Below are 14,415 nucleotides of genomic sequence, written 5' to 3'. Positions count from 1 at the left end.
CTCCAGCTATGGAGAGTCTCTCCTGTAGTGATAATACTGTGTTGGGGCTCATCTCTCAGGAACATGAGTCCTGGCCCGCTGGCTGAGACCATGGCTCCTGACTGACCTTTCCCTCCTTTTCTTCCTCCGCTAGGGGTCGTATCAAACACCTGGATGTGGTGACCCTGCTCCGGCGGATTCAGCCCCCACTGGGTTTTGGGAAGTTGTGCCCTCACCGTGTGGCTTGCAAAGTAAGAGACAACCTGGGTACATGGGAGGAAGAGAGAAAATAAAAGAGAAAGATGCCTTGTGACCTTGGTCAGGCCAACACTTTAAGGAAGTAAAGACAGTATTTTATGTGCCTAGAGAAATGAGCCTGAGCCAGGTTATATTTTAAGGTTCCTTCCAGCAATAAGTTCTCAGCCTCTATAAAGGAAAAGCGAAGTGAAGGCCTCATGGCCCAGTGAGCCCTGTGCCCCGTCCTGAGTAAAGGCCCTTGTTCAGAGCACACTGTGCCACTGAGGCAACCTCACAGACTTCCATCTAGAACGGGAGGGTTAGGGTGCTCTCCTAGGATCACATGGCCAATGGAAGGTCCATGTGTCAGCTTCAGGGATCCATGAGGCCCTAAAATTGTATATGAAGTCACTGAGACACTCACACAGATTTTCAAATAGTACCAGAGAGAGACTCCATCGTGCTCATCAGATTTCTAAGTGAGTCCATGATGTTTAAGACAGACATCCTAGGTTCTGTTAGACCTGACTCTTGCCTATGTGGCCCTTGCAAGACCCTGAGAGTGAGCGCTCCTTTAATTCACTAGCTTTCTATCTTGTGCCCCCTCTTGCCTCACTGGAATCCACCGTGTATTCTCTTGCCACCATGTAGCCCAGCACTTGCTGAAGAGCCTAGTTTCCACTCTCTCCCCTCTTTCTTTAATTCTCATGCTTACCCTTCTGGATTCCACGTTGGAATAGTGACAGATTGGGGGAAGTGACGTCAGAGAACTGTACAGAAGAAGAAACACAAGTAGAAAAATTCAGCTCTGTGGGTAATTCACTCATGGAAAATGAAGAATTGACAGAATATAGAACTTTATACTTGTGTTCTCTTTTACTCAGTTTTTCCTCACTTGTACCTCCACTTCATTCAAAAAAAAAAAAATGTAGAAGATTTTCAAGGGTGTAACAGGGGTCTTCAAACTATGGCCCGCGGGCCACATGCGGCCCGCAGAGGAGTCTGATCCTGCCCGCCAGGTTTTTTGGGCAGTGAGCGCAGCCGAGGTGTTACAGTAGGAATTAGTAGTTCATATAGTCCGGCCCTCCAGCTCTCTGAGGGACCGTGATCTGGCCCCCACTTTAAAAAGTTTGAGGACCCCTGGAAAAGATATGAGAAACAAAGAGCACAAATTAAATGTCAGTGAAGCATAGAGGGAAACAAGGGTGGCAATGAGTGAGGCTGCAGTGCCCGAGGGGTCTCCAGATGGGCCTGCCCTGGCTGTGGTGGAGCTGGCACTTTCCAGAGTCTGAGGAGAAGTCACTCAGAGTAATTATACCCCTTCTCGGCACTACGATTGACAGGAGGACACCATGTGATCTAACGAATGATACCCTGAGAGCAGATGCCAGAATGAATTTCATGGTTCCTTTTCTCACAATGACCTGGTATATGCGGAGGGCCCCACACTGAGCACAGTGCCAGGCAGCAGTGTTGGGTGGGGAAGGAGGGGAGCGGGCAACCCAACCCTGTCCAGTGTCAGCAAGCCTCTGATCCAGCCTGATGCAGAGGTAGATTTTCAATAGACAGAAAAGGGACAAGTGCCTCTCCCGCAAGCATCCTCCGTCGTTGTCTCTCTGATCAGGGCGTTAGATGAATATGGGTTGGCAAGTGGCTCCCAGCAAATGCCTGCGCACAGCGGTTCTCTGTTGCCAGGCGAGAGCACCACAAATGCATGAGCAGCATTTGAACGGAGAAGAGGTTGGAAGCAAGGATCTAATAGGGACAACTTCCATCCCTCCCTCACTCTGTGCAGCTGAGTGAGGGTATCTGTGGCAGAGCCAAGATCTCCCAGAACAGGTTTTGAATGCATTTCAGTGGCTGCTGCTTCTACACGCCCGCCCACTCCAGACACACGCACACATGTTTAGAGGCTCCCTCCCAGCGTTCTCCTGCCCTGGTGGTTCTGTGGGTCCTTTGAGAACCTTTTGCTGTAATCACCAGCTCTGCCTTCCCTTCCCCTCCAGCGTCTGGTCTCCATGAATATGCCTCTGAACAGTGATGGGACGGTCATGTTCAATGCCACTCTATTTGCCCTGGTCCGGACAGCCCTGAGGATCAAAACAGAGGGTAAGAATTGCCCACATGCACCGAAAGAGCCACCAGAAGACGCAGCACACCAGCCAGAGAGGCGGTCAGCACTTGCAGAAGCCCAGGACCTTCCTGTCCTGCGTGGAGCTGTGGCTCAGCAATAACTCCATCGCGGGGTTATAAACAGGCCTCCTTCTGTTTCCTTTGCCTCTTCAATGGCCTCTAGCCTATTTATTTTGAACTCTAGCTTTCCATCTTGAAGTCATAGGGTAGAGTTCAAAAAGCAGAAAAAGATGAGTGTTACCTGAAGCAAGAGCAAGCCTCACCTAAATGAAGGCTGTAAATGGGCCTCTCAAATGTTCAACATTCTTTTTAAGTTAAAAAGATCTGTGTGGGCCCTGGCTGGGCAGCTCAGCTGGTTAGGGAGTTGTCTTGATATGTGAAGATTGCAGGTTCGATCCCGGTCAGAGCACATACAAGAATCAATCAGGGCCTGGCCGGCATGGTTCAGTGGTTGAGCATCAACCCATGAACCAGGAGGTCACAGTTTGATTCCTGTTCGGGGCACATGCCCAGGTTTGGAGCTCGATCCCTGGCATGTGGAGGCAGCTGATTGGTGATTCTCTCATTAGTGATGTTTCTATTTCTTTCTCTCTCTCCCTCTCTCTCTTACTCTCTCTGAAATCAATTAAAGAATATTTTTTAAAGGAATCAATCAGGGCACATACCTAGCTTGTATGTTTTATCCCCAGTGTGGCATGTGCTGGAGGCAACTGATCATGTTTCTCACATCAATCTCTCACTCTCTCCCCTCCCTCCTATCTTCTTACCTCCCCCTCTAAAAAAAAAAAAAAAAAAAAAAAAAAAAAAAAAAAAAAAAAAAAAAAAAAAAATCTAAAAAATAATTTAAAAAAAACACACATATCCTTAGGTGAAGGAAAGAAAAAAAAAAAGCCCAAAAGCCCTGTGTGGGGAAGGGATCATAGTGGCAAACAGTGACAATGGTCAGAGTCATCACGCACAGCGGCCCTAGGGCTCAGCCAGCTCCCGGGGAGGGTTCAGATCTCACCTGTGCTCCACTAGGTAGGCCACGCCCCCTGGGCCCGTGACCACATGGAGGGACACCTTCTTCTAGTTTGCACAAAAGCACCCTGTGGGCTGCAGCCGCTTTGGCTGCAATAATCTGTGTCATTGATACGTTTTCCTGAAGCACTCTGCGGAAAAGGCTAAATGGAATGCACCTAAGAGTTGTATTTGCTGTAAGACCTTCTAGCCTATTGTATAGTGTTTCCCAGAGAGTGATCAAAAAACCACCTGCCTCAGATTCAACTCCTGGAGTTTGTTTAAAATACTGAGTCCTATGTACCGGCCCTGATCTCCAAATCTGAGGCTCAGAGCAGGCTCGGGTATCTGCACATTCTACCCACCACATTAGGATCCAGACAGGAAGTGAAGTTTGAAACCCTCACACAGAGAACAAAGAGAGCACAGAGAGAAGCAGCGTCTTCTTTCCCTTCTCAGGCTTCGGTCAGAGAGGTGCGGGCTGCCGGCCACGCGTCCTGGGTGCAGCAGAAGGAGCTGGTGGGGAGAGGGAGAGCTGGCTCAGATCACACCTGTGATAAGTTGTGTGTTCTCTCTCCGCTTAAGCTTCTTCATTGTCAAATAGGAGGGGCAATGGGCGATATGAGGGGAGTCACTTCCGTGAGTATCCCGGAGAGGTGCCTTCTCTCGGTTAAAGCCTTCCTGAAAATAATAGGAACATCCTAAATTAAAGAAAACAAAAACAGGCCATCAAAATGCATTTCAGAATAATGAGCTAATCTTTAAAAATGGTTCAAGTTCTGCTACACTAAAAAGAAACAACGAATATACTCTCAGTAGCCAATGCAATAGCTCAATCTGAAATGGATGTGAGTAGGCCTGTTCTTCACACTGGGACAACTGAGCACACATTTAATGCACTGCGTGTACATAGCAAGGAGGAAAACTGGAAGGACATTTATTATGTTAACAACGATTATTCTGAGTCGGATAATGAGCAGTGATTTTTACCTTCTTCCTTTACTTCTGTTACTTTCCAAATTTTTACAATGACTATTAATGACTGTTACCTCCAGGAGGAAAGGCTTCCTTCCCGAAGGGAGGAGATGTAATGACTGTGAGAAGGAATACTGTGCAGTACTTACAGCTTGAGGAAATACATTTTCATTCCTTGGAGGACTAAATAGTGCTGGTGCACGGAGGCCAAGAGTCCTCACTGTTGAAGATACGCGTCAGCACAAACCAAGCCCCAGCTAAAGAATACCCACCGCTGCTGACAGCGCCAAAGGCCGCTCTAAATACCCAGGACGCATGGCCAGGCTCCAGGAAATGAGCGCTTGGGGGCGGGAGAAGCCAGCCACATGGGAACTGCAGTCAGCAATTAAAGGAAACTTGACACACCAATACATTTATCTTACTGCATAGCATGTGCCTATGGCTCACAGCACTGTCTTGTATGCTTAAAATTCTGTCTGGTGGGTAGATCTCATGTTAAGTTTTCTTACCATAATAACATGAAATTTGGAGAAAAAAATACACACAAAGGAATAGCTACCAAAGAGCCCACGGTGCCAGCTCAGGGGCAAGCCTTTATCAGAGACAAACTCTCCCCCAAAGTGTTCATCTCCTAAGTCTAGAAGACAAAGGCGAGTTCTTAGAAGCCACTAGAAAGAAATGTGAGAAAGCATCTCAATTTGTGAGGATAAAGTCTTCACCAGTCATTACCCTTCAGATTTTTGAGCATGGAAGGAATTGGACAGAAATGAACACCTTCTTCAGAGAACCAGTCCCAAGCCGCACAAAACATTGGGATGCAGAAGGAAGATATGTTTAAATACTTAGATGATGGGTAACAACTGTTAGTGACGTTCCCCAGGTACGCAGCTAATCGTGAGAATAAACTGAGGCCTGAAGAAAAGTTGAAAGTTCTTTTGGAAGGTGGGTGTGTTGCCTAAGCCCATGGTGGCAGGCTGTGGCAGACGGGACAGAAGTGTTTCCTCTCACAGTTCAGGTGGCCAGAAGTCCAAAGTCAACGTATCAGCGGGGGCCCTGCTGGCTCTGAGGGGGAGCTGTCCCTGCCTCTCTCCTGGCTCCTGGTGGCAGCCTCACTCCGGTCTCTGCATCCGTCCTCTCCTGGCCTTCTGCCCTGTGTGTCTCCGCATCTGATAAGACACCGTCACACGGGATTTGGGGCCCACCTAATGAGTACAACCTCATCTTAACTAATCACATCCCCAAAGACTGTTTCCAACTAAGGTCATATGCCAAGGTTCCATGTGGACATGAATTTGTAGGGAACACTATTTAACCCTCTACATAAGATAAAAATATTTGAGCATTGCATTAATTTGGACTCTTAGATTGCATATGTCAGAAACCAGTTGCTACCTCACCAGGAAGGGAGCTTAACCACAAAGGACTCCCTCCACAACTAGAATGCCAAGTCTGCCCTTTGGCTCAGGTGCTGTTTGGACCAACGTTCTCACAGGGGATTCAGGTGTCCGCCACTCTCCTTGCCACCTCTGCTTGCTCCTGTTGGGCTTCCTTCCAAAGGAGCCTCTTGGCAGGGCCAGAGAGCGAATTCCAGCACAGGCAGCCTGACCAGCTCTGGTCCCTGCTGCCTCTCTGTGGAGTAGCACTAAGCAATTCAGAGCACAGACTTCACTTTATTGCTCTTTGCAGATAGGGCAAGACCCTCTGCCAGCAAAAGGATTAGGACTTGCTGAAGATTCAGCTGATGATTACCATTTTTTAGCAATATTTTTTTTGTTAAGATATTTACATTGTTTATATAGACACCAGAGGCCTGGTACACAAATTCATGCACGGGCGAGGTTCCCTCAGCCTGGCTGGCAATCAGGCCAATAAGGGCTGTCTCACCCAGTCCCAAAGAGGGCAGGCGGGGGAGAGGGACCATGGGAGGTTGGCTGTGAGAACTCACTGACCACCAGGAGGAGTTCCTGCATTGAGCGTCTGCCCCCTGGTGGTGACTGTGCACCATAGCTACTGGTCAGTCATCTGGTCATAACAATCACTTAGGCTTTTATATATAAAGATAATGCTATTGTACAATCCATAAACTACAGTATAGTATAAACATAATGTTTGTATGCACTGGGAAACCAAAACCATTGTGACTGACTTAATTGCAACATTTGTTTTATTGCGGTGGTCTAAAACGTAATATCATAGAGGTCTGCCAGTATTGGTTTCCTATTGCTGCATAACCAATTACCACACATTTTTTTATCTTGAAACAACACCCAGGTATTGGCTCCCAGTTTTGTAGGTAGCAGTGGAGCCGTGGGGTAGCTGAGTTCTGTGCTCAGGGCCTTACAAGGCCAACAGGATATTGGTCAGGATGTGTCCTTTCCCAGAGTCTCCAGGGAAGAACCTCCTTCCAGCTCATCCAGGTTGTTGGCAGGATTCATTTCTTGCAGTTGCAGGGCTGGCTCTCTGCTGGGACCATTCAGCCCCAGAGGCTGCCTCTCTCAGTTCAGTTCATAACATAGGTGTGCTTTCTTCCCGGCCCACGCCACTATCTCTCTCACTCCTGTTCCCAGCTGGAGAGAACTCGCTACTTCCACCTTTTGACCCCCTTCATACATTTATTTTTTGTTTGTTTTGTTTTTTATTGAGGTACAATTAACATATAACATTATAACAGTTTCAGGTATACAACTTAGTGATTTGATATTTGTATATATTGTAAAATTATCACCACAATAATGCTAGTTAACATTCATTACCATGTGTAGTTATAATATTTTTCTTGTGATTATAACTGTTTTTTAATCCTCACCTGAGGCTATGTTAATTGATGAGAGAGAGAGAGGTTGTCTCCTGTATACACCTCAACCACAGACCAAACCCGCAACCTAGGTATGTACCTTGACTAGGAATTGAACCCACAACCTTTTGACGTACAGAATGATGTTCCAACTAATTGAGCCACCCATCCAGGGCTTGTAATGAGAATTTTTAAAATCTACTTTCTTAGCAACTTTTAAATTGCAATACAGTATTAACTGTACGTTATATTCCCAGGACTTACTTATTTTATACTGGTAGTCTGTACCTGAGAACTCTCTACTGTTGAAGAGCTCATGTGATTAGGACAGGCTCACCTAGATAACCTCCCCATCTTAGGGTCATATGTGCCATGTAATATAACCTACTCACAGGGTGAAATCTGTTCGGTCACAGACCAGGGATTGTGCCGGAGCGCATACATCAGTGGTGGTGGGAGGAAGGTTGGAGATATCTTCCATCCTGTCTTATGGCTGCAGGTCTCAGCTTTCCTCTCATATGGCAAGAAGCCATTATCCCAGAGGCTGCATGGGGTAGGCCCCTCAGTAGCCTGTTTCGCCAGTGGAGAAAGGAGATCCAAAGGAATCAGTGTCTTCCGATTTCTGCCTCCACACTGAGGCCGTGCCACCTGCTCCCCGCAGGAGACTCAGCAAAAAGCTTTGACACTGGGGAGACTGCTCTTCTTCCAATCACCCCTGTCTCCCTGGCAACCATGGGGGCCCTGAGAAATGCCATCCAGGAAGAGCCCCTGTGCTCTCCCGCCAGATGGCTGTTGAGCGCTGTCCAGCACCAGCAGCCTTGTCAGTCCTAAGTGCTGCCCACAGGGAAAAGCAGTGTGTGAGGTGAAGGGTCACCTTGGCTGGCTGAGTAGCAGACCGAGAAGGAATGGCATTGGACAGGGCACAAGACAGGGGAGAAAGAGAGAAGAAATAAGGGATCAGGACCATCTGTGGGCACTTGATGCTGAGGGCATACCCCAGGGGGACCTCCAAGGGTCGGATGATCATTTCAGCCTTGTGTCTGCCTCCCTCCCCTCAGGAAACCTGGAACAAGCCAATGAGGAGCTGCGGGCCATAATCAAAAAGATCTGGAAGCGGACCAGCATGAAGCTGCTGGACCAAGTGGTGCCCCCCGCAGGTGGTAAGTGCTTCCCCGTCTCCGCACGCTCGCCACTGCCTGGTTCTTGAGTTGCCAGGCTTGTGGGAAGCCCGCTACCCCTAGACCCTGCCTGTGGGTTGAAAGGCCCTCCTGGTTAGAAAGGACAGGATGCCACGCCCTCCACAAACGCAGACACAGGCCGTCAGGTTGGAGATCGAGTCCAGTCCTGCATTTTGCAGATGAAGTCAGACAAGGCCTCTCCAAGCTTGAGGTTTGGCAGAACTTCAAGGAAACTTTTGGTTTCTCCCATAAACCCCCAGGCTGATGGCTCTAGTCATAAATGGGCCCTGAGAGCGCCTCCTGGTGGGAGCTGTGTGTGTCCTTCCCAGGGCATTTTGCTCAGCACTGTGCACCCACAGCCCCTACTGCTGTCCTGAGTCATAGGGAAAAAAGCCTTACCACACATGTAATTTCCAAAATATTAATAGAACACTTTACTTAATATAAGGTGTATTGAAATCTAATGGCTTTCAATAGATAAAGTTATAACTAAGTGAAGAAATGCTTGTATGCACCCACGTATAACGAATAAGTGTTTAAAGGAAGTAAGATGATAAAATATTGTTAACATCTTGTTTTTGTCATTTTGAAGTAAGGGCTAAGTATATTTAAGCAACTTTACATACACACATATGTGCACATACACCTACGTATATGCACATGCAAAGAACACACGCCGGCTGAGACAGGCAGGTCAATGAAAGCGGGAGACTCGGATTCCATTGGGGCAGGGGAAACAGAGTTTTCTGTCAACTTACCAAGCAGTTATGTTCCTGGAAAATTCTGGATATATTAAAACTATGTAAAACGAATTTATGTTCTTAGCTCAGATAATTATAAGCAGGTTGTCCCCCACATGGACGTCCTATCATAACAGTTGAAAGAATATGAAGCTGTTATTTATTGTTCAAAACACGTCTGTGCTTTAAGGGCCACATCTAGAGCCATTTAGTACCAGTAGCACCCAAATCACCATGTCAACTGAAAACGACCCACAGCCTCAACACACTTTTAACAGGTGACACCCACCCCTGTTGAGAGCCACTTCCTGGAGGGAAGGCAGGACCAGGACTAAGCAGGGTCACAGAGATGACACCTCACATGCAGTATTTTATTTCCTCCTTATAACGTTTCTATGAAGTTTGCTCAAAGAATCAAAGTTCTTAGAAACTAGGGAGCTGGCCCAAGGCTACGCTGTGAGGACCTAGCAGATTTGGGATTCGAACCCAGGTCTGAGGGACGCCAGAGCACCAAGCTCTTTCCCCTGCAACACTTCCTCCCCAACCACCCTGGATAGGGGCTCAGGGTCTTTCCTCCCAGAGGGGATGAGGCCCTTGCCAGGGAGAAGGCCATCGCTGCTGTGGATTTGGCTCCTCTTTGAAGACAACTAGGAGCAGGAGAACCATCACTATCCCTTAGATCTGACCCAACCAGCTGACTCCCAGGCCCATGCCCTGTCCTTCACAGAGACCTGAGAAGTGGAGCAAAGGGGGTCCTTATAGGGCATGACATATTCTCACTGGAGACTTACAGGCTTCTCCATCACATGGTTCATTCCCAAGACTCACCCAACCCACTCTGTCTGGTTGAAAGAAAAAACCCCGAACTTACACAGGAGGAAGGTGCCCCTTCCACCACCCCTCCTACTCACTCACCTTTAAGCAGAACTAAGTTTGCACTTAGGAGACTGGTTGATGGGGGTCTGAAGCTTCGGAATCGAATGAGAACATTAGCAGTGTCAGCTGCTCAGTAAACAGAGCAAGGTGGGAAATAATTTTGACAATATGGTATTTTTCTTTTAATGAGGGGGGCAATAAGAATATATTGCTCATTTACAGATAGCATTTGCATAAAGAATCTTTGCAAAAATATTCAAGAAACTAATAAAAAGCTTATCTATTAGGAGGTGGTAACCTCACAGATGGGAACAGTGGGAAAGAGGCTTTTCACCATACAATTTTTACATAATTTTGTCTTTTTGAACCCTGTGAATGTACTATCTCTTCAAAATATAAATTGAAAAATTTTTAAAGTTTGGATGCTTAAAAATCTATACTAATAAAAGGGTAATATGCTAATTAGACCGGACAGACATCCTTCCGGACAAAGCCATGGTGGCGGGGCCAAGGCAGAGACAGTTAGGGGTGATCAGGCCAGCAGGGGAGAGCAGTTAGAGTGATCAGCTCACAGGTGAACTGGTAGGAGCCAGCAATCCCAGATTGCAAGAGGGATGTCCAACTGCTGGTTTAGGCCCAATCTCGCAGGGGGTTCCCGGATTAAAGAGGGTGCATACTGGGCTGAGGGACACCCGCCCACACACACATGAATTTCATGCACCAGGCCTCTAGTAAATTAATAAAGTCCAACTGAATTCCCTTTGTTCATCTCCAATTCCCTGTTCTCTCTTTGAATGTCAGATGATGAGGTCACAGTCGGCAAGTTTTATGCTACTTTCCTGATCCAAGAGTACTTCCGGAAATTCAAGAAGCGCAAAGAGCAAGGCCTCGTGGGCAAGCCCTCCCAGAGGAACGCCTTGTCCCTACAGGTGAGGGGCGAGTGGGGCCACACCCCAAGGAAAGGCCTGGTCACCTTCCTCGGATCTCTGGCCAGGGTCCAAGTCTCTCACCAGTGGGGTGGAGGCCAGGTCCCTTCAGAAGGTAGATATATGAAGGGAACATAGTCCTTTTCCTCCGGGTTCTCTCCATACACACTGCCCGCCACAGTCCTGCCTGCTCCTCAGCACCCAGGCTCTCTGGGGAAAGGCTGAGGTTCCCTGGCAGCCCCTGCTACTGCGCCTTCATCTCTCCTGGGTACGAGTCTGGGCTCTTCCACTCAGAGCCAGACAGAGAGGTCCCCGAGGCGCCCCGGTTAGCACACACAGGGTGCCCTCTGGGGCCCCCTGCCTGATGTAGACACGGCAGGTGAGGGGCTGGGCGGGGAGCACCGGGCTCACGCGTCCCTCTGGGTTCCAGGCTGGCTTGCGCACGCTGCACGACATCGGACCTGAGATCCGACGGGCCATCTCCGGAGACCTGACAGCCGAGGAGGAACTAGACAAAGCCATGAAGGAGGCTGTGTCTGCCGCCTCTGAGGACGACATCTTCAGGGTAGGTGGCTGTTCAGCAGCACCCCCCACCTTAATCAGGTTCCGTTGAAGCAGGAGGGTGGACGGGTGTCCTGCTGAGAAAACGCAGGGAGAAAGGCCTGAGTTCCATAGTAGATCCCAGCTCTTTCCACCAGCCATGTCCTCCCCTCCCCTTTTCCAAGCCTAGCTCCCTCTCAAGCCAGGGCTCCCAGCACCTGGCAGCTCTGAGGGCATCGCGGGCTCTGGGAGGAGGAGGAAGGACCCGTTTTCTGAGGGAGATGTTTCCAAGGAGAAAGTACATTAGAAGCTGAAAAGTGATGGCCCCTGGGCCACAGCTAATCTGCAGGCCCATTCAGTTTGCCTACATTTGAAAATCGGGCCCATTCAAATAAACATCTAGACTTCTGGCTTCTCTTTAAAGCATGTGAAGCTCTGTCGGTGTTAGGCTGTGCGCCCCCCCCAACTCCATCCCCGCCCCCGCCATGGCAGCAGAGGGCTGGAGCCAGTGGCAGTGTCCCCTAGATGGGACATGTGTTCTCCAGGTCACAGGGTCCCTCCAGCCTCCCTCCAGGGTCCCTCCTCCGCTGGGCCGGAGGCTGAGCTTTAGTGTTCACAGTAGAAACGGAACGTGACAGGAACACTTGGGCTCTTACAGCCAGCTCTCTCCATCCATCTGTGGGACCTGCCTAATCCCCAAGGCATCTAGCTGGGTTTAGCTCCAGCCAGGGCCAGCTCACACTGTCCCTCCCAGCCCCGTGCCTGGGTGCCCAGGCTGTGGACACAGGGAGGCGAGAGGAAGCGGTCCTGCTTGTAGCTGTCCTGTCATCACATCCTCATTCTCATCACTGCGAAGCCTTCGTTACTGAATGGCCTCGGGGACCCAGCAGCAGGTTAACACGGCCTGCCCAGACCCTGCCAGCCAGCCTTGCCCATAGCTGCTTGCCCACTTGCCCAGCACAAGGGAAGAATGCTGGGGAAGAACCGGTTCCAGATCTGAAATCTCTAAGACCCTCCCATAGGAAAGGAGGCCATAATATAATAGAGGTAGTAAGTCCATATCTTTATTTTCAAAGCCTCTGGGTAACATGGTTTCTGGCCCAGGGAGCCAGTTGGAGTTCCATTATTTTAAGGTGACCAGATCGTCCCACTTTTGGCGGGACAGTCTCAATTTTCAACAATTTTTCCAGAGTCTCGCAGTGTTTTTAAAAAGTCCCAATTTTTTGAAAGAATCAATCTTTCCAAAAATCAAGACTTCTTTAAAACGCCATGGGACGCAGGAAAATTTATTGAAAATTGAGACTGTCCTGCCAAAAGCAGGATGATCTGGTCACCTTACAGTCATTGGAGCCTCTGGCCCTTCCCGCCCCGCAGACCTCGCTGCCTCAGCTGCCATACCCTGCAGGTGCAGGGGAGGCTGGGCACCCTAGACACGTCCTTGAACCTCAACCCCAGCCTTCCGCAGGCTCATTAGAAACTCATAGGACAGCGGCTTCCCAGCCTGGCTGGCTCCCACAGGATGTCCTGTCCCTCGCTGTTCCCCCAGCCCTTCCAGGGGGGGCTGAGGGGCCCCTGCCACTCCAGCTGCCAGGCCACGTGGGTGAAGAATCCCCGCGTGGCTGTGCTCTCGGGGGGCAGACAAATTTCCTCGCGGTGGCTGCGGGGGAGAGGCTGCCATGGAGGCGTTCTCCTCCACCCACCCCTCCTGTCTTGCCTGCAGAGGGCCGGTGGCCTGTTCGGCAACCACGTCAGCTACTACCAAAGCGACAGCCGGAGCACCTTCCCCCAGACCTTCACCACCCAGCGCCCGCTGCACATCAACAAGGCCACCAACAGCCCCGGCGGCACCGAGTCCCCGTCCCACGAGAAGCTGGTGGACTCCACCTTCACCCCCAGCAGCTACTCATCCACCGGCTCCAATGCCAACATCAACAACGCCAACAACACTGCCCTGGGCCGCTTTCCCCGCCCCTCCCGCTACCCCGGCTCCGTCAGCGCCGGGGAGGGCCACGGGCCCCCCTTGTCTCCCGCCATCCGGGTGCAGGAGGCGGCGTGGAAGCTCAGCTCCAGGAGGTAGGCAGGAGGGCGGGGCACCCAGGACCCTGCAGGAGCCTCACACACCCCAGCTCAGAAGGGTGGGGAGGAGAGTTTGGCCCCAGGCCTGCACTCACCCCTCACGCTGGGGTGGAGGCTGCTGCCCTGTGATCCAGGGAGAGAGCAGGCTGCAGGCCGCCTCCCAGGTCCTGCCCTTGACTGCAGGCTTAGGGAAGGCGCGTGGCCCCACTGCCAGCAAGTGTCCTGAGGAGCACACCTCCGGCAGAGCCTGCTCTGTGCTCTGGGCCCGGCCCGCCCATGCAGAGGCCCTGGCCCCTCAGCCCCAAGATGTTTGCATCCTGGCTACACTACAGACACCATTCCCCAAGTGGAAGGGGAACGAAGTTACCACCTCCTCTTTCTACCCCTCTCACCGCCCTCCCAGGGATGGGCCTCTCAGTGGCAGGAGGCCCTTCGCTGTAGCAGTTGCCCATCTGTCCCAGGGCAACGTCATTCCTGGTCTTGGCTGCTCCTCCCACCTCCTGACCGGCTCTTTCTCCCTGTGCTCTGCCCCCTGGTGCTCCAGGCGCAGTGCTGGGAGAGCCTGCTCCCTGCTGCCATGCTCTGGGCCTCCGGGAGCACCGCCTGGCCCAGAGGGTCTGCCTGTCTCTGCGGGCAGCTCCGGCTCCCCAGGCCGGTGGGAGAGGCTGCGCATCTGCACCCGGTTCTCTCACCCTTATCTGCACCGCTCCCCCGGAGCAGGGCGGCAGATCCCAGCGTGCCCGGTCCTTGGGCCAGCCTCCTTTTCTGCCCTTGAGCTGAGAAAAATTGTAAAGTCCCATCATCTTTCTCAATCCATGGGCATGTGTCCTGAGCTGCTGTCCTTCAAGGAACCAGTGGCACAAGTGTATGTCCACGTGGCCTATCACTGACCAGTGTCTGATGGCAGACAAGTCAGGCTGACCACCCGTCTGCATTGCTGCCTACGGTTAGCTGGCTCGCCA

At 50.7% G+C, this 14,415-nt stretch overlaps 1 protein-coding gene across 33 annotated transcripts in view; it reads left to right on the top strand.

Moving 5' to 3' along the window:
• The window catches only part of CACNA1C (calcium voltage-gated channel subunit alpha1 C), a gene marked incomplete at its 5' end in the record, with an annotated part of 660,607 nt that overhangs the window by 629,771 nt on the left and 16,421 nt on the right, over positions 1-14,415 (top strand). For all 33 annotated transcript variants that reach the window (XM_084878730.1, XM_084878732.1, XM_084878733.1 and 30 more), the window contains 6 exons: positions 134-230; positions 2,223-2,325; positions 8,176-8,277; positions 10,713-10,840; positions 11,268-11,402; positions 13,098-13,450. In XM_084878730.1, the coding sequence (XP_084734856.1) occupies positions 134-230; positions 2,223-2,325; positions 8,176-8,277; positions 10,713-10,840; positions 11,268-11,402; positions 13,098-13,450 (918 nt within the window). The remainder of the gene's footprint in view (positions 1-133; positions 231-2,222; positions 2,326-8,175; positions 8,278-10,712; positions 10,841-11,267; positions 11,403-13,097; positions 13,451-14,415) is intronic.

This window comes from Pipistrellus hanaki, assembly GCF_964339955.1.
Source record: "Pipistrellus hanaki genome assembly, chromosome: 3".
Lineage (NCBI taxonomy): Eukaryota > Metazoa > Chordata > Mammalia > Chiroptera > Vespertilionidae > Pipistrellus > Pipistrellus hanaki.
This window is presented reverse-complemented; position numbering and strand designations above follow the sequence as displayed.